The 25,544-nt window shown below is 39.0% G+C and overlaps 1 protein-coding gene across 2 annotated transcripts in view; it reads left to right on the top strand.

Moving 5' to 3' along the window:
* Gyf (GIGYF family protein Gyf) overlaps positions 1 to 25,544 on the top strand; it is a 262,645-nt gene that overhangs the window by 128,644 nt on the left and 108,457 nt on the right. For both annotated transcript variants that reach the window (XM_017621818.1, XM_017621825.1), the window contains exon 6: positions 15,971 to 16,125. In XM_017621818.1, coding sequence (XP_017477307.1) covers positions 15,971 to 16,125 — 155 coding nt within the window. The remainder of the gene's footprint in view (positions 1 to 15,970; positions 16,126 to 25,544) is intronic.

Raw genomic sequence — 25,544 nt, 5'->3', positions numbered from 1 at the left:
CTTTTTTCTTATCTGGCTCGCATGTAGGGGAGTCGGATAGAGGTCAAGCTCTCTTTTGCAAGCCAGGGCAGTTTTCCGCTGCTCAGAATCGGTAGACTATATTTAAGCTCTCCTCGATTTGGGCCATACCCGTTTTTATGTCCATGGACACATTCTTCTGCTCGGAGACAGCACTCTGCATCTTCTTTAAGACGAGCCGAATCTGGGCCAATTGCTTATCTTCAATGCCTTCGCAAGTTCCCAAGCTTGCGGTGACATGCTGGTCGCTGCTTGCAGCAACTGGTGTATGATGACGACCGTCCTGGCTGACGGGAGTTGTCGTTTGGAAAGCTATAGCCTTCTGCGCCACGACGGCAGCTTTCTCCGTGCTCGTGGTGCCGGCTTTTGCCTGCAGAGGAGTTTGTGGCGGGGAGCGCGCAACTGTACCGCTCTTTCTGAATGCGCTGCATTCTCCCTCCAGAACATCTACATCTGTTTCATTTGTCTTTGTTTGTTCATTTCAATTGGGTGTCAGCATCAAGCCGCTATCTCCGCACGTAGCACAGTCGCTTTTAAGTGTCCCGAAGTTCCCTTCTCTCAAAGGAGCAGGCCATCGCGAGGGTTGTCACAAGTCCTTATGGGATATTGTGTTCAGAGCCAAGACATCGCAAAACCAGGAGTAAATCTCAACTGCCAAGGTTTTACGAAACGGAGGCGATTGCAACATTAGCCCACCTGCCATTTCTAAGAGGTGTCACCCTCACATACTAAAGTGGCGGAATACTTCTCTCACCAGCCCAATGTCGAACTAATCGTTACATGATCCAGTATGCCATGAACAGGATCTAACTGGTCTCAAACCTGGGATGCTTTTTGGGAGGCGGCATCTGTTCGCCCGGACACAAGATTCATCAAGCATTTCTGATCTTTTAAATCAGTCCCTCGTCTCCTGCCGCTCTTGGTCTGGGACTGCTTATTGGTTATTCGCAGCTAACCTACTTTAGCTACTTTAAAAACTAGATATGTTTTAACCAAAGCTAATTTTAGAAATAAATATCATGGAAAAGTCAACTTGGCCAATATATAGAGATGACCTAAGGCGTAGCGTTGAACACTTTAATGATACTGCTTATAATTTCTTTCAAAAGTGTGTACCAAAATGTAATATTGTTCATGAAGAGCCAACACGGTTATGGTTTACTAAAGAGCTCACAAGATTAAAAATAAAAAGTCAATTTTTTTGTAAACTGTATAAAAGAACGGCCGCTGTGGTGTAGTGGTAAGCAGTGCGCGCTTCCACTCCGCAACGCCTGGGTTCAAACCCTGGTCAAAGCAACATCGCAAAAAATATAGAAAAAAGGTTTTTTCTTAACAGCGGTCGTCCCTCGGCAGGCAATGGCAAACCTCCGAGTGTATTTCTGCCATGAAAAACAGCTTCTCATAAAAATACAATCGCCGTTCGGAGTCGGCGTAAAACTGTAGGTCCCTCCGTTTTGTGTGACAACATCAAGGCGCACGCCACAAATCGGAGGAGAACCTCGGCCAAACACTAACATATGTGTAAGCGCCAATCTATTATTATTATTATAAAAGAACGGGCTTGCACAGTTTTTTGGCTACTTTGTATTTAAAAAGAAATTACCTATAATACCCGTATTTAACTTGTCATTAAGACAAGACATTTTGCCGCCAGCCTGGAAGGAATCTTTCATAATACCCCTTCACAAAATCGGAAGAAGGTCTTCTATAGAAAACTATCGAGGCATAGCGAAACTCCACGCAATTCCAAAACTATCCCTGCAAAACACGAATGACAGAAACTGGAACACATTCACAAAAATTTTCGATTGTCACTAATACCTAAATTGTACAGAATTCGCTATGAGAAAAGCTTAGAATGAAACAACATAAAATGTATCAACTGTTTTAATATATCTTATTCACTCGCACACGTTGCATGCATACGGATGGTGGAATTTTGGAAAAAGAAAAATTAACAAAACACAGCCATCGTAAGTCGTAATTAATTTGTGAATTGTGCGGCTTGGCCAGCCATTTTTATAAAAATTTCCTTCAGCGGTGGAAAATAACTGTGTATATCTAATGCACCTTTTATTGTTCAGTTGCAATTACAAATTTGTGAATTGTGCGGCTCGGCGTTCGACTATTTTTTTTTTTAATTTCATTCAGCGGTGGAAAATAGGCTTTGTATGCTTTTGTTCCAATCTTAGAAGTAAAGACCGCGATAAATATTATTATAAAACTGTGTATATTTAATGCATCTTTTATTGTGCAGGTGCAATTACAAATTTGTGAATTGTGCGGCTAGGCGTTCGGCCATTTTTATTAAAATTTCATTCAGTAATGGAAAATAAGAAATCCACAGTGAGTACTTAACTCAGAATCGGCAGTTAACTACATCTTTTTGTATTGAAGATCTGTAGTTAACTGCCGATTCTGAGTTAACTGCACTGTGAATTTGGCCCTAACTGAAATTAATGTTTAATGTCTAACCTAACCTACATGTGTATGTACATTAGACTGCATCACCAAAAAAAGTTGCGGTTTTTGCGGCGGGATTACAAAATCTAGTATATATACACATATATATAACAATATATATATATATATATATAACAAGTATATATATAACAAGTATATATATAACAACTATATATATAACAAGTATATATATAACAAGTATATATAACAATATATTTCGGAAAAATATTTAGACTTTCGTGAGCTGCACCGGGTTGAAAATACCTCTAAAAATTGAGTTTTTTATGAATAAAAATAGTTTCTTAATGGATTTTTTGGAAAAAATCTCCTCAGATGACCAACCAGTTAAGGCTGGAGAAATCTACATAGAAATATTAAAAATGTTTATTACCGGAATCATAATAATGAGATTTTTGATGCTGCTTTTTAACTTGTTTCAAAGATTTGTGTAAGAAAAACTTGAACAACTGCTCTAAAACTTTACCGATATAGACTTATGAGCAGGGAACGGATTTTTAGGACCTAAAAACCTATAAAAAAGCAAAATAAAATAACGAAATAGGCTGGAAAAGGCAAAATAAAATAGCGAAAAATGCAGGAAAAGGCACTAGGTATTGCAAAAAAGGCAAAAAAAAGGCAAAACAAAATAGCGAAAAAGGCAGGAAAAGGCACTAGGTATTGCAAAAAAAGCAAAATAAGGCACTAAAAAAAGACAGAAAATACGAAGAACTATCAAAAAATACATTTATTTTAGACATGTTTATATTACAAGTAAAAAGAGAAAAACTATGAACTAGTTTCATTATATGAAAAATTTGTACTTTGAATCTTTGACTATTTTATCCTTTCGAGTTTCTAACTAATAAAACTTTAATCTGTATAGTTGTAGTAACATTGAACCACAAGATGCATTTTGAAGTTTTCTGGCAGCATTTTCATTCGATTTTCGCGAAGAAAAGCCTTGAATTTACTAAATGTGCGCTCGACGTAAGTTGATACAAGTGGAGCCCAATTTAAATATGGAACGTTTGAAACGGAATAAGGGCGTTTTCCTCGCCCTTTACAATTTTATCCACACCCCTTATTGTCTCCAAGCCTACGTTAGCTGAGAAAACGGCTTTGAATTTTTCCAACACCAATTTGGCAAGAGGTCCCTGCGCTTCTATAAGCCGCATGGGCATGTGTATATTTTTTAATCTTAAAAAAAAAAATTGTAAATGCTATAATCACTTTTTTAAAGGTAGAAAGGCAAGAAAAGGCAAATATCTTAAAAAAGGCAAAAAAAGGCATATATCTTAAAAAAGGCAAAAAAGGCAACATCAAATGTGTATATATGGAATCAGGGAAAGCTACATCGTGGACATTCTTAATCGAATATACTCTATCCTCTATCTCTTAAGCAGAAAAAAAGGCAATTTCCATAAAATCCGTTCCCTGCTTATGAGATATCAGTGAAAAGGTATTTTCCTACCCTTTTTATTTCTTTGCTAAAAAACTCATTCACATCCCAATTTTTTCTTTATAAAATACCAACACATCTTCATTCAACACGGAATGACACTCGTTTATCTTACCTTCCTCTTTCATACTTTTATTAAAAATTTCCTTATTCGCAAAGAAAGTCTAAACTGGTGAGGTTTGGCTGAGTTATTCAAGTTTTTTTTTTAAACCAGTCTTTGAAAAAAGTTCAAAAACAGCATGAAAAATCACAGTATTATGATTCCGTAGAAATTTTTTTTAAAATATTTGTATGCAAGTTTTTCAAGCTTAAACTGTTTAGTCATCTGAGGTAATTTTTTTCAAGAAAGATTTAAAAAAACTTTATTAATAAAAAAACTTTATTTTTGGAGGTATTATCAAATCGGTCCAGCTCACGTAAATCTTAATATTTTTTCGAGATATTTTGGTGGAAGTCTTAAAATATAATAGATTTTATAATTCCAGTGGAAAAACAGTACCTTTTTTTTTTTGTTTGGGGGGTGATGCAGTCTAATGTACATATGCAACTGAATCGCCTAATAATAGGTTTGCATTTAAGTAGATTATCCTCATTATCGAGCTTAACTCCGTAATTTCTAATTAACAAGAGAGACTAGCCTTACAAAATTATAATTGTAAAATAATCTCAGGTAAAACTGATAACTTTTCGGTGTCCAACCTAGTTTTATCCATTATATTTGCGAAGAAGAGGAGAAATTCCGAATGTAAAAATAAACAAAAATGGACGCTACCAAGGAAAATAGTTTTGTAAAAGTATTTTAACTAAAATATTAAGTAAAAGTATATTTAAACTAGATCGCCATCACCCGCTTCGCTGAGTGTATGAAATCTCAACATAGTTAAACTATGCCAAAACCAGGAGATTTTAAATTATTTTAACCATATAAAAAATATTTTCAAACCAAAACTTTCTTAAACTTCTCTTTTGTGATACTTTTGCAATTTACTTATACCCTGAATTCAAATAGAAATAGATAAAAAAAAGCGCACGACCCCCTTATATGTAGTTTAGAAATGAAGCCTTTTCAAATCCGTTTCGATGGATAACCCTATTGTAATACTTCATTGAAATTATTGAATAGTATTAATTCAACTTTCTTAAAAGTTGGCACCCTTTTTAAACCTCTTTCGTCTCACACTCATATTGTGATACATGCATATGCAATCAAATTACCTAATTCCTATAACTAAAATTGAGTTTGAATTTTCAAATATGTGGAAATCCTGCTAAACAAATGTAGCTTAGAAAGCCTTTTCAAGACTCAACCGTCCTTCATGTAGTTTAGAACTAAAACCCTTTTCAAAAACAGTTCGATTTACACCCCATATTGCAGCAATTCATTTAAATTAATTGAATATAATTTTTAATCCGGTGGCAACCCTTTTAAAACCTCAATACTATTCTAAATTTACAACCTGAAGGTTTCTCTACAATCTTTCGTTTGACACCAATTTTTTTATTTTTCAGATAACTTGCGAATAATTTATTTAAATTTGACTTTTCAAACTTGTGGCAAAACTTTTCAAAATATTTTCAAACCACAACTTTTTAATCCTCTTGACATCCATTTAAATTATATTTTCAAATAAATAATTCCCTTAATTCAAGTTGAATTTGAATTTTTAAACAGGTGGCAACCCTCCTCCATGAGAGTGGAAGTGATTTTATATGTCTCCATACCAAGTTCCACTACTCTATAATTTTCTATATTTCCTGCGATATGCAGTATGAAAAATTCCGTGTGTATGGGAGGTGCCACGCCCTCTTGTACAATCGCGATTAAATCTATACTATATTTTAAGTTCGGCTAAATGACACCAGTGTACAAAATATCATAACGATCGGTTGAGTAGTTAAAGCGCGAAAGAATAACAAATAAACAAACTCACTTTCGGATTTATAATATTAGTAAGGATAAGGATTGCTTAATATGTATAGCAGCAGAAGTGATCACGGTGGCACAGAGAAGAAAATTTACTTTTCCTGGAGTTGTGAGAATAACAAGCACAACAAATTTAACGGCTAATAGTCTGAGATTTGCCTATGTAAACATGGTGATTAACAAACGAGCTTTAATTGAGATTACAATATATTCTGCTTAGCTGCCCATCCTTCTTTGCACGAAAAACTTGTGCTTCTTCTTCTTCTCCAGCGGAGCCGCGGTATTTTAATTCGCTGCACTATGTCCACGTCGTTGTAAAGCTCATACAGCTCATCGTTCCATCGTCTGCGGTACTCGCCGTCGCCAACGCGTAAAGGCCCGTAATTCTTCCGCAAAATCTTTCTCTCAAAAACTCCAAGAGCCGCCTCATCGGATGTTGTCATTGTCATGACTTATAGAGCGTGGTTTTCGTACGTCGAGAGAGGACTTTACTCCTGAATTGCCTACTCAGTCCAAAGTAGCACTTGTTGGCAAGATTGATTCTGCGTTGGANCGATTTTTGAGGAGATGCCAAATTCAGACATAGCAGCGTATAGACAACTCCTTTTAGTGCTGTCAAAAGCGGCCTTAAAGTCGACAAATAAGCGGTGAGTGTCGATCGTTTTCTCGCGGGTCTTTTCCAAGATTTGGCGTATTGTGAATACCTGGTCTATGGTGGATTTGCCAGGTCTAAAGCCACACTGATAAGGCCCAATCAGTTCATTGACGGTGGGCTTCAGTCTTTCACACAATACGCTCGATAAGACCTTGTAACCTATGCTTAGAAGGCTGATCCCGCGGTAGTTGGCGCGAATGGCGGGGTCACCTTTCTTGTGGATTGGGCAGAGCACACTTAAATTCCAGTCGTCGGGCAAGCGGTCATCTGACCATATTATGCACAAGAGTTGATGCATGCACCTTATCAACTCCTCGCCGCCGTACTTGAATAGCTCAGCTGGCAGGCTGTCAGCTCCAGCGGCTTTGTTGTTTTTCAGCCGCGTTATTGCTATACGTACCTCGTCATAGCCAGGCGGTGGAACGTCGACTCCGTCATCATCGACTGCGGGCTCGGGTTCTTCTTCTCCACAACTTTCCGTGCTGCTACCATTTAGTAGGGCGGAAAAGTGTTCCCTCCATAATTTAAGTACGCTCTGGACATCAGTTACTAGGTCGCCATTATTGTTCTTACAGGAGTGCGCCCCGGTCTTTAAACCATCCGTAAGTCGCCTAACTCTCTGGTAAAAATTTCGGGCATTCGTCCTGTTGGCCAGCATTTCAAGCTCTTCGCACTCACGTATTTCGGCTTCCCTCTTCAGATCCCTATAGCGGTCCCACATAGCGCGCGTTGCGCCCGATCGCAGCGTGGCCCTGTAGGCGGCATCTTTTTTCTCTGCAGCTTCCTGACACTCCTCATCGTACCAGTTGTTCTTTCGGGCTCGCTGAAATCCAATTACTTCTTCGGCGGCGGTACTTATTGAACGAGGAATGTGGTTCCACTGCTCGCATATGTCGGTTTTTTGAAGAGTGCTCTCTGAGAGCAGGTGTGAGAGTCGAGTAGCGAAAGCGCTGGCTGTCTGTTGTGATTGCAGCTTTTCGACGTTAAGCTTTCCTTGCATATTTGGGCGCACACTTTTTCCTGCACAGAGGCGGGTGCGTATCTTGGCTGCAACAAGATAGTTGTCCGAGTCGATGTTTGGGCCTCGGAGTGTGCGTACGTCTAAAACACTGGAAGCGTGCCTTCCGTCTATCACAACATGATCGATTTGGTTTCTCGTTTTTCGATCCGGAGACAGCCAGGTAGCTTGATGGATCTTTTTATGCTTGAACCTAGTACTGCATACTACCATGTTTCGGGCCCCGGCGAAGTCGATCAGCCTCAATCCGTTGTCGGACGTTTCGTCGTGGAGGCTGAATTTTCCGACGGTGCTTCCAAAGATCCCTCCCTTGCCCATCCTGGCATTGAAGTTGCCCATCCTGGCATTGAAGTCGCCAAGCACGAGTTTGATATCATGGCGGGGGCAGCGCTCATAGAAGAGATTCTTAGATGCCTCATCCTTCTCTTCCGTCGGGGCATGGGCACAGATGAGCGAGATGTTGAAGAATCTCGCTTTGATGCGGATTGTGGCTAGACGCTCGTCCACCGGGGTGAACGACAGTACTCGGCGACGGAGTCTCTCTCCCACCACAAATCCAACTCCGAATTTGCGCTCCTTTACATGGCTGCTGTAGTAGACCTCACAAGGCCCCAGACATTGCTTGCCTTGCCCCGTCCAACGCATTTCTTGGATGGCGGTGATGTCAGCTTTTGTCCTTACGAGGACATCAACCAGCCGGGCAGAGGCACCTTCCCCATTAAGGGTCCGGACATTCCAGGTGCATGCCCTCAAATCGTAGTCCTTTAAACATTTGCCGTGGTCGTCATCAAAAGGGGGGGTCTCATCCGAGGCTTTGCCTTGCTTCTTCACTGGAAGTGGTTTTTACGTGGCGGGTCCCAAACCCAGCGCACAACCCATTGCAGGGAAGGGGGTGGTTTCGCAACCAAATACACGTTTATATAGCGAGCCGCTTGCTCCAAGCAGACACCCGCTTGCAGCCGCACCTACTGGTGAACAGACGTTGCAGACTTCAGTGAGCTCTTAAACCGAATAAGTCGGAGTGGCCCCACCGAAGCTCCCTCTCTTTCTGCCGTGACCCAAGGCTCCACTCGGATTGGTTACCGCATCTCGCACATGGGTTCACGTTGCCCAGAGTGCGCGAACGAGGACGCAAGAGTCGGGATTGAGTATAGCCATGCAACTGTAACTGCATACCCAGCGCAACGACTATACGCCATTGCATTGTGCGCTTTATCGAAAAAGCACTTAAGCGTATTTTCTCTACTACTTCAATTAGGAAGGTATCCGAATGAAGGTATCCCTATGAAACCAAATAATGGAGGAGCACTCTTACCACGTAGAAATTACTGCAAGAGAATTTTTTCCGATTGGTATCTAATTAGCTATATAACTACATAAAATAATTGCCGTTTTCGTTGTTCTGCGAGATGAGCAAAATAAATAATAGCTTGTAAAATTAGGGTAAGTGTAGAGCCAGTGCAGGTAAACGTAATACTTTCTTTGATAATTGATAATAGTTTTAAGGCAGGTATCGCTAATGGTATGTTGAATGCAAGTATCGGAGCAGTTTCCTTATAAATATTAAAAATAATGCCGTTGATGCGCATTTTGGGGTAGGTATCTTAAATGTGCACTTAAGCACAAAGGCAGCTAAGCAAAATATACTGTATATATGTTTATATGGAAACGTACTTTTAAACCTTGCCGTACGCATATGTTTACACATCAAATTTCATGAGTAACTAGTACATACCCACGCATTTTTTTAAATTTGATTTGATTTGATTGATATCAAATAACACACCTCTTTGAGGTCAAATTTTCGACGAATTTTCATGACGAAAATTATACAAATTTTTTAACTGTCCTGGAAACTGACGGAAAATAGTTTTATATATTCATAACGTTGCAAAGTTTGGTTTGTGCTTAGAAACACAAAATTAAAAAATCCGGGCATGAATCACGTATGACGATAATCGTCTGACGATATCGTGTTGGTGATTGTCTTGTCATGAAATCCAAAAATTGTTTGATCGTTTGTGCGCCATCTATAACTCGATTCCAATTTTGCTTCACGTAACAGTTTGAAATACCACGTAGTATTAAATAAAATAAACGTGCGTTATTGCACGATAGTGAATTCAGTATCGTTTAGAAGAAAAAACAGTTACACCCATATTTACATAATTACTTAAATTTTTTAATAGTTTTTCTAATCCTTTATCCTTACAATAAAAAACATATGCAAAAACATTTTTTTATATTGTTTCTGACAGTAATTTCTGGCAGTTTGTTCAATAAATTTGTTTGCCTCAACTTAAATTCCGGCAGTATTAATATATCTGTGGTCATAAGCAATAACCGCCTAAGTCGAAAAACCTGAATTCGAGAAAAAACGTGTTAGACATTTGGATTGTAGGGTTATCCTTATGGGAAACCAAATATGTCGTCTATAACTCTTTAAATAGCGTAGCTGGCGAGATGGGGATTTCACATACACATGGAATAGTAGTTGCAGAATACGATAGCATATATAACTCAATTCTTTCTTAAGTCGACTTATGTGGTTATTGCTTATTGCCACAGATATATCCTCCTTTGGATTCCTTAAAGAAGGTGGCTATTAGTAGTTGACTGAAAATTGCGCTTGCATTACCGAACGGAGCAAATTATTCACAATTTTAATGTTTCAATTAACCACCGACATAAAATCAGAGACTTTGTCAGCTGACACAACCTATCTTATGAGATTTTTGTGTTACCCACCGCAGGACCGTGATGTAGCCGTTACCCGTAGAGATTCCCTCTCTCTATCAACAGCAATATGATATGTTGATATGTACGGAAGGGCGCTCCGTTGGTGGGTAGCTGAACCATAATAATCATTTGAGTAGGAACATAAATGGCCTGTAGGCAAAAAGGAATCTTTTTACAAAGTACTGCATCGTCCTTTTAGATGATGCATTAAAAGATGCATGTATTTTTTAACAGAAATGTTCTTCGAAAGTATCGTATACGTTCAAGTATGCTTTAAATGTCGCTAATAAATTAAACCACTGTCAGTTTATCTCCAGTGTTCTCTCTGCCTCCTGTAACTAAGCGCCCATTATTATAAAGAGAATATCCATTATGTTCTCTTTACATATCTTAGCCTCCACATATTCCAGCTGAAGCATTATCTAAGGAAAAAAAAAAATGTATTCACAAATATTTTGGAGACCACTAGACCCAAATTTGCTTAGCTACCTTACTGCTATAAAGTATAATAAGAAAGATAAAAATGTGCTATAAATAACAAAAAAAAAAAATAAAAATAAAAATCTTGTCACTATGAATTGAACGCGAAACCAACAATGTGGTAATCGAAAAGGCATCCATTCGGCTACAGTAGCTATTGACACAGCAGGGAAAAAATGAATTCTTGAATTTATTTTCAAAATTTTTATTTTATTAAAATTTCAAATTTTCACAAAAAAAAACCGTCAAACTGTTGACGACACTACGATAGTCGACGCGATAGTAAGCAAGCAAAATACATGAATCAGTACTTTGACGATATCGTTTTTTCAATATCGTTTCAACGACTATCGTGTCTAAAGTTACGTGATGCATGCCCAGAACTTTAGCAGTGATTCGTATGAATAAAAATATTTTCCGCCATTTTCCAGGGCAGTTAAAAAAATCGTATAATTTTCGTCACAATTTCGTGTTTCTAGTTCAGCTTTCGTCACTGGAAAATTTTACCTCAAAGATGTGTTTTAGTTGATTTTATGGACTGTTTGCCAAGGTGTGACGTATCGGTTTAGAAAAGCTCTCATAACTGATAAACTATCAGTGCAGATCATGGTCATAGTTTTCGACTTTATAGCAACCAATGCAGCTTGGTATATTATGTATAGCAAGAGACTCGGCAATGAAAGCTTTGCAAAATTCATTTAAATGTTTGTTAATTAGGTTATGCCTTGTTCATTGAATACGGCATAAGCTGTGTTCTCGTTATCCGTTTTTGAACCATCTGTATACATAAGTTCCCTATTATCCTGTTCAGCTATCTGCCTCTTTTAAATGCAAAGAATATAAATAAAATAAATAAAGTCAAAGGACAGCACCTTGAGAAAGTCATTTGAAATAAGGTATGGATGGTCATCGTACTCATAGTACATGTGAAAGCTTTGAAACTTTTATTTATGTGGTTTTGTTATGTATCGAACTATAGTTTCATCAAAATATGTAACATGGGAACCCTAGTTGGTAGATCTCCAAAGTGGTAATTTATGTAATGTAACTGCAGCGATAACAGAGCATCAGAGAACCAGCAGTCAATCAGCCGCGTCGTCGCATAATATGTAGCAGCAAAGAACCAGCAGTCAGTCAGCAGAGTCGCGGTATAACTAGGTAGCAGCAGGGAGTCAAGAGTGAGTTGTTTCTGATAATCGAAGGCAGTCACTCTGCAGAGCGGTTGTTAAAAGGGTCGTCGTGAAGTCCAGTTGTCGTTTGTCTTTATACGTACCATTTACTATTAATTTAAATTCAAACATATATGTCACTCGAACCTAATTATTGTATTTGAACTAACTTAGATATACGATTTTAATATTAACTACACTAAAAAGTGTTACATTTGGGGGCTCAACCGTACACATCTAATACATAAAAAAACCCAACGGTTGCAAACGTCGCTATATTTATGAGCAGAAGTTAATGAGTTCTATTGAACACGAAGAACTGAAGACAGTTACCGATATAACGAATCCGCCTACGACAGAAGGACAATCAAGGTCAAAGTATAACACTAGATCATCGCAGAGAAGTGCAAAAATGCACGAAACGGACAATGAGCAACCGAAAGGTCTAGCGGAGGCCATTGGAAGTCAAATAGGAAGGCAGAGTAAAGAGAAAATTGAGAGTACAGCAGAAAAGCAGAACAGAAAAAGGGCAGAAAAAATAGCGGAAAATAACCAAATGCTTCAGCAGTTAGTTCAATTGTTAACCCTTAAAATACAAGCTGACGAAGTAAGACAAAACAACACGAGAATAGTGGCGGAAGATTTTGCGAAGATTATTCCGGAGTTTGATGGTCATAACATGCCGATAAAGCAATGGTTCAACAATTTCGAAATCAATGCGGCGGCATATGGACTGGACACAAAACAAAAGTATGTCCAAGCACGTGCGAAAATGACCCGCACCGCTAAACTTTTTTTGGAAGGAACATTTGTGTATGAATACGCCGAACTTCGTAAGCTGTTGGAAGAAACCTGAAGACGAGAGTTTCCGTGAGTATATTCTGCAGATGAAGAAAATCGCATCTCTTGGTGTAGTTGATACTGCATCAGTAGTTCGTTACATTGTTGACGGACTAAACTTAAAAACTGATTTTAAGTACAAGCTGTATGGCTGCAAAACCTACAAAGAACTGCAAGAAAGTTATGATGTTTACGAACGTGTTGCTGAAAGCGGAACCGGTGAAAAAGCTGAGAAGCAGAAACAAGCATTTAAGAAAAGTTGGCAAATGCAGGCAAATAACGAAAGAAGGCAGCACTGCTATAATTGTGGATCGGTAGACCATTTACGCAAAGATTGCAAAGTGGGTACAAAATGTTTTCGCTGCAATCAGAGTGGCCATATGTCAAGAAGTTGTCCGAATTCAGCGGCTAATGTCAGAATAGTGCAAAATTCAAAACGCCTGAAGAAGATTAAAATAAACAATGTGGAGGTAAACTGCCTGGTTGGCACGGGCGCAGACGTCTCGATCCTAAGACGACATAATTGCAGCAAAATGAACATAAGCGGCGTACATGGCAGCGCCTCCAACCTACGAGGTTTTGGGTAATAAACTTATTCGACCTGTTGGCTGTTTTGTAGCAGACGTTGATGTTGATGGTATGCAGACGTTACACAAATTTGTTGTGGTGGCCGACAGAGACATTGAGTACGACGCATTATTGGGTTACGACTTTATTAGCAAATTTAATTTCACATCGACGTTGGGCGGATATAAGTTTTTGCCCCTGCTGGGGGAAGAAACTTTCGACAACACAAATCAGCTAAGTATATATAATGTAGTAGAAACATATAATGATTTTGATGTACCCCTACAGTACAAGCAAGATGTGCGCCTAATGATTGAGAGCTACCAACCGGCCGAAGTTACTGCCGAGTGCCCAGTAAAATTAAAGATAATACCCGACGGAAACATTGTACCATTTCGACATTCGCCAAGTCGCCNAGAGAGCTACAAACCGGCCGAAGTTACTGCCGAGTGCCCAGTAAAATTAAAGATAATACCCGACGGAAACATTGTACCATTTCGACTTTCGAAGAATTTTTCCACGTCCCAATTGAGGAAAGTAGCCGCAAATTTACCGCTTTTATTACGAAGGATGGACTTTTTGAGTTCAATCGCGCTCCGTTCGGGTTCTGCAACTCACCCGCCGTTTTCATACGTTTCATAAACCATGTGTTTCAAGGTCTCATGAACGAGGATATCCTGGATTTGTACATGGATGATATTATCATTCATGGAGTGACGGCGGACGAATGTCTTGCGAAGATGCGAAAAGTTTTCGACACAGCGGCAGCTAACGGCCTGAAAATAAAATGGAAGAAATGCCACTTTCNATCAAGGTCTCATGAACGAGGATATCCTGTATTTGTACATGGATGATATTATCATTCATGGAGTGACGGCGGACGAATGTCTTGCGAAGATGCGAAAAGTTTTCGACATAGCGGCAGCTAACGGCCTGAAAATAAAATGGAAGAAATGCCACTTTCTGCAGACGAAGATTCACTTCTTGGGCCACACGATTGAAAATGGTAAAATATGGCCTGGCAAGGAGAAAACAAGTGCCGTCAGCAAATTTCCAGTTCCTCGAAATGTTAAAGCCGTGCAGTCTTTCTTGGGACTGACGGGGTTTTTTCGCAAGTTTGTGAACGACTACGCCCATATTTCCCGACCATTGACAAAGCTGCTGCGCAAAGACACAGATTTTCAAATGGGCGTAGCTGAATGCATTTCAGCGGTTGAAAGATGTCTTAGTTCGAGAACCTGTGCTGAAAATATACGACAGATACGCTAATACTGAATTGCACACAGATGCGTCAAAAGACGGATTTGGTGCAGCACTACTCCAATGGCAAGAGGGACAGCTCCATCCGTGCAGCGATAACAGAGCATCAGAGAACCAGCAGTCAAACAGCCGCGTCGTCGTATAATATGTAGCAGCAGAGAACCAGCAGTCAGTCAGCAGATTCGCGGTATAACTAGTCAGCAGTGAGTTGTTTCTGATAATCGAAGGCAGAAGGTCCAGTTGTCGTTTGTCTTTATACGTACCATTTACTATTAATTTAAATTCAAACATATATTTAACTCGAACCTAATTATTGTATTTGAACTAACTTAAATATACGATTTTAATATTAACTACACTAAAAAGTGTTACATATATGTAACTCCGGCTACGCCATCCACTGTATCTTTGCGCAGAACGCACATCGAAATTTACAAAAAGAGTGCATGGTTCAAACCGAATTTATTAATAAACCAGAGCTCGGAACCTTTTTTTTAAATTAAAGTTTAATCCTTTGACTACACGTGTATGTTAAAGTTTTACGATTCGGGTGATGCGTGTGTATACAAAAACACAAAATCATTGTACAAATAACAAAACCGTACCCAAGGTTCTCGATAAGGGGCATTAAACATTCTTTTTTGTTCGTTCATATAAAGCAGTGGATAAAAATATACGTATATGCGAAAGGCAAATTTATCTGTTAACAAGAACGCCACCAATATTTCTTGCAAACTTATCGATTTACATCCTTTTGCTTATATTTTATCTCGCGTCACACTGAATTGTTTTCGTACAAAATTACGCAAAAAAACTCTCAATTTCTTACTCGTTCGTTTTTAGGCATGCCATTGTTACGAATTTCGAAAGTTCGATTCGTAGCAAATACGAAAGTGTTGCAGAATAGGGGTGTATAATTTGGAATTTATGCCCTATTATTTTGACCATAAGTAATAATAATAATAGATTGGCGCTTACACATATGTTAGTGTTTGGCCGAGCTTCTCCTCCGATTTGTGGCGTGCGCCTTGATGTTGTCACACAAAGAGGTCTACAGTTTTATGCCGACTCCGAACGGCAATTGTATTTTTATGAGAAGCTGTTTTTCATGGCAGAAATATACTCGGAGGTTTGCCATTGCCTGCCGAGGGGCGACCGCTGTTAAACAACTTTTTCCTATATTTTTTTGCGATGTTGCTTGGACCAGGGCTTGAGCCCAGGCCCTGCGGAGTGGTAGCGCGCACTGCTAACCACTACACCAGAGCGACCATAAGTGTATGAGCTATATATAAATGTACCTAAAATGTATATAAATAAACATTTTTAACGATTTCACCACCAAACACCTTGTTATATTAATAGCAATTTTTTCTTTTAGGCGAAAATAAAGAGTCCACAGACTTTGGTAAGCAGTTTCTGGAACGCCGCAGTAGATACAAAAATTTACAACGTGCACAAAATGCTCACAATGACGATATGTGTAAGCCAGCACCAGCCATAACACCTTCTGGCAATGATAATTTCGACAATAAGGTAAAGTTTAGTTAAGTTTACGTGTTAGTATTTATTGAAAATCATGAGAAAATACCGTTTAGTCTACCAAATTTTATATTTATCAAACTAGAAGCGCTCAAGAATTTTTCGATATGGAGTTCTTACTTAGGCAAATCTTAACGTTGGAAAACGCAAATTTTTAAATAGAACACAAAAAAATAAATTATACATCAAATTGTTTGAAATCCATTGGGGAAACAATAAATTCTTATATGATTCATTTTTCTTAAGTGCTTAAAGAGTTATAAGTAACAAATATTCGAAAACTCAAAGTTAGCGATAGTTCTACAAAGCGAGGCTTTTGTCCGATTTAAATTCAAAACATTGTTTAAGAAGGTAGGACGGGCGCAATGTGTGTATCAAATTTGGTACAGATTGGTGAAGTGGTTTTCGAGATACACATACTTGACATAAGTGGGCTTGCCACGCCCGATTTCCAAAAAAGTTCACGAAAAAATAATTTTTTCTTAAGATCCATTGAAAATACTATTTTTGAGTAAATATTTGAAAATTACCACACTTCCAAAGATCTGAAGTCCATTGGATACACACATGGCCGTATTTTAGACAAGAATTTTTTTACGTAGTTAGCATATTCAACTAACTAAATTAAGAATGTTATCTATAGATCACACATAATTCCAACGTATTATGTTTTATAGGTCGATTATCGATAGCAACCCAACTTCAGTTGCGTTGCCAGTTGGCGAAACCAGAGTACGAAAACAAACCGAACGTATCACTACCACGGTCTTGTAGTAAATTGTTCCTGAGCGGTTCAGTTCTGCAGCTCTTATTATCTTCTCCAACATCAGATTAAAGAAGTCACATGAAAGGGAGTCGCCCTGTCTGAAACCCCGTTTTGTGGCGAACGGCTCCGAGAGGTCTTTCCCAATTCTGACGGAGCTGGTGGTATTGCTTAACGTCATTTTACACAGCCGTATGAGTTTTGAGACATAGCGGCAACTCCTTTTAGTGCTGTCAAAGGCGGCTTTACATTCGACAAGCAGGTGGTGAGTGTCGATCCTTTTCTCGCGGGTTTTTCCAGGATTTAGCGTACTGTGAATACCTGGTCTATGGTGGATTTGCCAGGTCTAAAGCCACACTGATAAGGCCCAATCAGTTCATTGACGGTGGGCTTCAGTCTTTCACACAATACGCTCGATAAGACCTTGTAACCTATGCTTAGAAGGCTGATCCCGCGGTAGTTGGCGCGAATGGCGGGGTCACCTTTCTTGTGGATTGGGCAGAGCACACTTAAATTCCAGTCGTCGGGCATGCGTTCATCTGACCATATTCTGCCCAAGAGTTGATGCATGCACCTTATCAACTCCTCGCCGCCGTACCTGAATAGCTGAGCTGGCAGGCTGTCAGCTCCAGCGGCTTTGTTGTTTTTCAGCCGCGTTATTGCTATACGTACCTCGTCATCATCGACTGCGGGCTCGGGTTCTTCTTCTCCACAACTTTCCGTGCTGTTACCATTTAGCAGGACGGAAAAGTGTTTCCCTCCATACTTTAAGTACGCTCTGGACATCAGTTAATAGATCGCCATTATTGTTCTTACAGGAGTACGCCCCGGTCTTCCGTAAGTCGCCTAACTCTCTGGTAAAATTTTCGGGCATTCTTCCTGTCGGCCAGCATTTCAAGCTCTTCGCACTCACGTATTTCGGCCTCTCTCTTCTTATTGCGGCAAATACGTCTCGCTTCCCTCTTCAGATCCTTATAGCGGTCCCACATAGCCCGCGTTGCGCCCGATCGCAGCGTGGCCCTGTAGGCGGCATCTTTGTTCAGTTGTTCTTTCGGGCTCGCTGAAATCCAACTACTTCTTCGGCGGCGGTACTTAATGAGCGGGAAATGTGGTTCCACTGCTCGCATATGTCGGTTTGTTGAAGAGTGCTCTCTGAGAGCAGGTGTGAGAGTCGAGTAGCGAAAGCGCTGGCTGTCTGTTGTGATTGCAGCTTTTCGACGTTAAGCTTTCCTTGCATATTTGGGCGCACTTTTTGTGCTGTACAGAGGCGGGTGCGTATCTTGGCTGCAACAAGATAGTGGTCCGAGTCGATGTTTGGGCCTCGGAGTGTGCGTACGTCTAAAACACTGGAAGCGTGCCTTCCGTCTATCACAACATGATCGATTTGGTTTCTCGTTTTTCGATCCGGAGACACCCTGACATTGAAGTCGCCAAGCACGATTTTGATATCATGACGGGGGTAGCGCTCGTACGTGCGCTCCAAGCGCTCATAGAAGAGATCCGTGGATTCCTCATCCTTGTCTTCCGTCGGGGCATGGGCGCAGATGAGCGAGATGTTGAAGAATCTCGCCATGATGTGGATTGTGGCTAGACGCTCGTCCACCGGGGTGAACGACAGTACTCGGCGACGGAGTCTCTCTCCCACCACAAATCCAACTCCGAATTTGCGCCCCTTTACATGGCAGCTGTAGTAGACGTCGCAAGGCCCCAGACATTGCTTGCCTTGCCCCGTCCAACGCATTTCTTGGATGGCGGTGATGTCAGCATTTGGCCTTACGAGGACATCAACCACCGGGCAGAGGCACCTTCCCTATTAAGGGTCCGGACATTCCAGGTGCATGCCCTCAAATCGTAGGCCTTTAAACGTTTGCCGTGGTCGTCATCATAAGGGGGGTCTCATCCGAGGCTTTGCCTTGCTTCTTCACTGGAAGCGGTTTTTACGTGGCGGGTCCCAAACCCAACGCACAACCCATTGCTGGGACGGGGGTGGTTTCGCAACCAAATACACGTTTATATAGCGAGCCGCTTGCTCCAAGCAGACACCCGCTTGCAGCCGCAACTACTGGTGAACAGACGCTGCAGACTTCAGTGAGTCCTTAAACCGAATAAGTCGGAGTGGCCCCACCGAAGCTCCCTCTCTTTCTGTCTTGACCCAAGGCTCCACTCTGATTGGTTACCGCATCTCGCACATAGGTTGCTCACGTTGCCCAGAGTGCGCGAACGAGGACGCAAGAGTCGGGATTGAGTATAGCCCTGCAACTGTAACTGCATACCCAGCTCAACGACTATACCCCATTGCACTCCAACAGTTTATTTAATAGCTTACTTATTCAGTTAGTTTAACAAAGAAAAATACGGTTGATGTAAAAAATTAGCTGCATAGTTTGTTTTGAAATTAGACAAATTGCGAACAGCGAGCGCGTGGCCGAAGAGTAATTTTGCGACTGATGTAGCAGACTACCGATGGACTTCGACATCAGTGCCATGTTGACACAGATGGAATGGAACGGAATGCTAACAAATTTTTTCTCAAATGTTTCTCAAACCGTTCTTAAATTGATAAACAATGTTTGAGAAAAATTTGAGAAAATGTTTAGTTTCAAATGATAAACAAGGCTGAAAATCAAATTGAGAAATAAGATTTTCTCAAACGTTTGAAAATTTTTGTTCCAGTGTTTGTTGGGTTTTTGATTTACATATATGGTGGATTTCATCGAATGAAATCCCCACGTCGTTTTATGAAAAAAAATATTACTCACGACTTTCTCCATTTCAGTGAGGATCTTTTTGTGTCTTTTTGCATTTCAGGTACATTATGATAATCGCTCATTTCCTAGAAAAGTGTCATAATAAAAAAAGCCAAAAATCGAGTTAAGTACGCCAAAATGCACGTTACCTATTTCTTATAATGTGTAAAAATTTCATAGCTGTAACGATTATCAGTAGTCATTAGAACAAAATATGTATTAACTTTTCCCCTGGGAGTATATGTAAGTTCCAAACTTTAATGCCGCTTTTCTTGAGTTTTTACTAATAAAAAATTCATTTTGATTCACCCACGTCAATATTGAAATTCATGTCCATCAAAATTTTCCATATCATCGTGAAATTATTAAATACTAGCTTTTACCCGCGGGTTTCACACCACGTCTTTATACAAATATGAAAAATACTTTATGTCAAGATGTTATATTTTATTTTTGCTCTAATTTTACTATAGCCGTGATAGAAGAATATGGTAGGACAGTTGTATAGCTTGGGTTTTTTGGAATGAAATGCAATACAATTTTTTTGGCACAGCAGGTGTTTTTATTTATTTTAAAATATTTCAAAAGAAGAAATACCAATGTTGTACTAAATACCTAAATTGTAACTATCTAATTTCTTACAAATAATAACTCTAATATTATTTCACAGCATGTTTTCATTATTTTTCATATATATATATATATATATATAATTTTTCATTTTCCAATGCAGTCATCATACATTTTATTTTTGATAAAGTTTTGGAATATGCTTTAGGGCATTCTTGTTTATTGTCATTGCAAAAGCTAAGCGAACAGGAAAATGAAGTATTTTAAATTGGAAAGGCATATCAAAAGGAAATAAAGGGGTTATGTGACTTGTGGTTCCGAAGTTATGGCTGATAAAAAATCCCACGCCTATATTATGTGCCACGCCCCCATTTACAAACTCATTTATACATACCTTACTATAAGCACCTACCATAGATATATCTGCATACCAAATTTCAAGTTCATGGGACTTATGGTTCCGAAGTTGCAGGCCTATGGGAGGTGCCACAACCCCTAGCAAAATTGACCCTTTTTGCAAATAAAACCATACCTATAACCCTCCCGGAGTAAAAAAATACGTGTGCAAAGTTTCATGCGATTCCGTGACGTGGTTCAAAAGTCATAAGGTAATAAACAAACAGGCATTCACATTTATATATGTATATAGATGTCTTTTAACCGTAGACCTACGGAAAAAAAAACTTCAAAATTCTACGTTGGGGGTCGTTTTCGACCCAAATATATTTTATGTTGATATAATGAATTAAAGTAAATATTTAAAGGATCATAAGCTTAATTTTACACATTCTTACGATTATCAAGACATTCAATGCAAATATTTCTGTTATGAATACGTTTACAAAAATTTTTTTTACACATGACACATGTCAATTCCGTCTTATTTTCGGAATGATGTTTCTTTTTCTGACACACAATAGTGACACCGTGCCCTTTTTTTTGGTGGCTCCGGGTGTTGCGGCTGTGAGCCACTCGGCTGGGAGTCTGCATTATCCATTACCAGGTTACCCGAGCCCCTTGAGGGGATTTCTCCAGTATAATTCTTCCTGTGTTCCATATATGGCTTTGCCAAGCTGAGTCCCAGTTCGCGTAAAAAAATGTTACGTCGGCCCTTATTTTGAGAATCCACCCAAATTTTGTTTACACTCATCCAAACAATTAAAGCATTTAAGGCCGAAATATCAACGATAGTGCTAAATACAGCCATTGGCCAGCGATTTGTTTTGCGTTTACAACTGTAAGTCGATAGCATTTTGTCAACGGTGTCAACGCCGCCTTTGGTTTTGTTGTAATATTCGATTATTTCCGGCAATTTTTTTGGTGGATCTCTCGTACTCTTAGTGTGGTGCATTGTGCTCTGCACTACAGTGCATTTATCCTTTCGTCCAATATATGAAACTAATGTAGTATTTTGCGTGAAAGCGAAAGTCGAAGTATAAACGGGAACCTTTTTGCATTCCAACAGTTGTGCGGGAATGCTGCGTTTGTTCTTACGCATTGTCCCCACCATTGTTAAATTTTTTTCAAGAAGTTTCTGGCCAAGCTCGAATGAGCTAAAAAAATTGTCAATAGTCACATTGTGGCCTTTCAAACCGGTTACAAGATCAAGTACAACGCGCTGTCCTTGATTCCTTTCGGGTTGGTTTCCCGGCAGTTTGCCCAAGTATGGTTGCATGTTCCATACATAGCAAGACTTTGAACATGCAAGCATCCAAAATTTTATACCATACCTTTCTGGCTTGCTCGGCATGTATTGGCGAAAACTGCTTCTTCCATGAAACCCCAAAAGCTGTTCATCGATCGTAACGCACTCTAGGGTTATAATACATTGGCAGCAGTTCCACCCATTTATCCCACAAGTTGCGTATTGGTGTAAATTTGTCAAAGTTGTCACAGTTGTTGCGGCGCGAAGTTGGATCATCAAACCGTATTATTCTGGTAATTTTTTGAAATGTTTCCTTAGACATTATAGATCGAAATATTGGTCTTCCATAAGTTGAACAGAAAAGGTCTTCAACGTTTTCATTTTTTGATCTAAAAATTGCATATGTATAACCATGAGTAAAATNGTGTAAATTTGTCAAAGTTGTCACAGTTGTTGCGGCGCGAAGTTGGATCATCAAACCGTATAATTCTGGTAATTTTTTGAAATGTTTCCTTAAACATTATAGATCGAAATATTGGTCTTCCATAAGTTGAACAGAAAAGGTCTTCAACGTTTTCATTTTTTGATCTAAAAATTGCATATGTATAACCATGAGTAAAATGAAACGGAGGATAATAGCTAGACATTTCATACTTATACACTCCCGCCATTAGCAAAACTGCAAAGTAAGCATGCAACAAGTCGCGATTTACTTCCTTGTGGTTTTGACCAAATATATGTTTGCCATAAGCGTTCGTGTTCTTCAAAATTATATTTTCAACTGGAGCAGGAAAGAACAGTAAAAATTCGTCTTTTATTGAATCTACACGAGCACTTGCATATCGTGTAACTCCTGGTCGCAAGCTCAAAACGTTGCAACTCCTTGCTCTCCTAGCTATATACAAGTATAGTCCAGAATGTAAACAATTCAAACAGGAAAATAATTACGAGTGCTTTACCTTCAATCAGGGGTGTTGTACTCCAAGATGTCCTATCTTTTGATATGAACGAATCAGAAGATTCCTCTGCATTTGATATTTCATCACTGTCGCTTTCAGAAGACTCGGTGAGTGCAGCACTGAGATTATCTTCTTCAGGTTCATATTCTGTATCACTTTCACTAAATAATTCACCACCATCACTTTGTTCATTTTCACTGTTTAGAAAATCTGCAATTTGTTCCGCAGTAAGTCGAGACATTTTTATTTTTCTTTTATTAGTGCTTTTGCAAAAAGTTTTTCAATTGTCAAATGTCTTGGAATGCCAGCTGATCAAAGAATCAGCTGACCTAATTAGTGTAACCAACAATTACAAAAAAAAAAATCCTCATTTGGAAATTTCTGCAACAAAATAGCAGTTTTTAAATGATATCTTTATTCGCTCTTCGGTAAAATATAAGGTAAATTCAGTTCGGGTCGAAAACGACCCGAAGCGTAGAATTATGGAGTATTTTTTTCAGGACGAAACAATGACGGCTAGCAATATGCTTTTTACGTAATTTCGTTCATTTCAAATAATAATTAAATGTGAAAAACTTTCAGACTTCTAATTCCACTACGCATAGAGTTATATATACTCAAAACAGATGTTCGGGCCTTTTTCGACCCCAACGTAGGTCTACGGTTAATAGCATATTCCCTAGTTTTTTTAAAGGTCCTACTACAAAAAAGGCATTGTATGCCACCAAAAGAATTTTCAATAAATGTACACTACAGGGCTGCATGAATTTATTAAAACTTCTAGCTAAGCAGAGTACAGTGGATTTGGATATTTTACTTCACTACTATTTTTGTAAGTTATGAATATTCATTTTGTTTTAAATTTTCTACCTTCACATGGAATAATGTGAATGAATGAAAGAAAAACATTGAAATCGTTCAAACTCATTTCGGTAAAACAAGTGTGTTCGTATTGTAATAGGGAGCGCTGCAATACATACATACCCTGCAAAAAATGGGACTAAGCCGGGATGACTCCGGGAGCAATCGCAAAGGAACATGCGACTAATACCACTTTTGATCTCTTTATATGGAATGAACTGTTCGCTTTTGTTCGAGCATGTCCTATGAAGAGACTAATTGTTCACTTTTATACCCGAAAGGGTATAAAAATCGACTAGTCACTTTTAAAAAATAAAAATAAAAATTTTCGCCAGCTGAGATTCGAACCGGGTTGCTCAGTTTGGTTAGGCGAATACTCTCTCTGTGTGCCAACGCCGCACATGAAATTTCATTGACTAACTGCCATACCTAAACAAAAGCGTCAGCGTTGTCTGGCTGTCAAAATATTCTCATGCCCATACAATTTGTATGAAGCATACCGAAACAACGCGGCGTCAACGCTGAGCGGTTGGAAAATCCGATTTTGACAGGGCGTTGGTATTGAAGTTGGCTGCAGAAGAGGGCGGAACTGTCATTTTCGTGCTACACACAAACAAACCTATGCTTATTGTTGGTGTTATTTCTGCGTTTGACGTAGCGTTGACGCTTTTGTTTAGGTATGGCACTTCGGCGCTAACGCTAAGCGTCAGAAACCGCTCCGCCCAACGCTTTTGTTTAGGTATGGCAGTTAGTGCGTAAATATCATTAAATCGTTAATAGTACCCGTTAGAGATGAGTTGGGGACTAATTGATCTCCAATTATACCCATAAGGGATGAGCCGAGACTAATAGATGTCCATTAGTACCCATATGAGACTAGTTGCGACTAATAAATGCCCAATCGTACCCGATTGAGAGTAATCTCGGACTACTCTCTTTAGAGATTAGTCACACAATTTTTTGCAGGGTATGTATGTTTGTACATATCATCGTAATACTTACAAGTATGGAATCCTATGCCCCTTTCTGTCTATTCTCTTTCTAACAGCGGACGTGCCCGCCAAACTGAAAAGCATGATGGCGGCAGTGTTTGACAGGCACGTTCAACGATGCGAACCGTAATGGAAGGTAAGAAATGGAAGATGGATGACATGAGAATGAAAGAATTATGAAATAGAAAAATGTCGAACCAAAACGAATTTCAAAAATCTGACAATGCGAATGACGTCAAAATGAAAGAAATACAAAATAACGAAATGTCGAAACAGAAGAAATAGATGACAGGCACGGGTTTCGTACAACAAAAAGAGTGGTTGTGTTGCGCCATTCAATATTAAAAAAAATTTTAATGTGGTTAAATACGCTTTTTTATTAAGTTGAAAAAACTACATATTTCGCCAGCCAAAAAGTGTTTAAATAAATATATAGCATCTTGCTATAAGATTTATTTATAAAAACGGTATATGCTTATGGCCTTATTCATAAAAAATAAAATAGATTTAAAGAGCTCTATACAGTAACATTAAAAAAAAAATAGATTTTTTTACTTTTTAAGCATTTTGGTATAACATTTAACTTAACTTTTTGTGCACCCATCTCTTTATGTGTTTATTATTCTCAAATTTTTCTTTCCTTAATACTCATTTGACTAAGTTTCAATTACACCTAGTAAAAATCATGATAAAAACATTAGAAAGTAAAACCATTCTCTCAATCAGTAATGGGCAAAATTGTATTTACTAAGTATTAAGTACTAAGTATAAAAGTATTTAGGTATTTTGTGTTGTTGTAAGTACCAAAGTACTATTTACTTAGGTATTTAGGAGCTGCTAAATACCCAAGTACTATTTACTTAGGTATTTAGGAGG

Source organism: Rhagoletis zephyria, unplaced genomic scaffold (genome assembly GCF_001687245.7).
Source record: "Rhagoletis zephyria isolate East Lansing unplaced genomic scaffold, Rhagoletis_zephyria_1.1 Rzeph_scaffold_00042, whole genome shotgun sequence".
In the NCBI taxonomy this organism is placed as follows: Eukaryota; Metazoa; Arthropoda; class Insecta; order Diptera; family Tephritidae; genus Rhagoletis; species Rhagoletis zephyria.
Note: the sequence above shows the minus strand (reverse complement) of the source record. Positions and strands in the feature narration are given on the sequence as shown.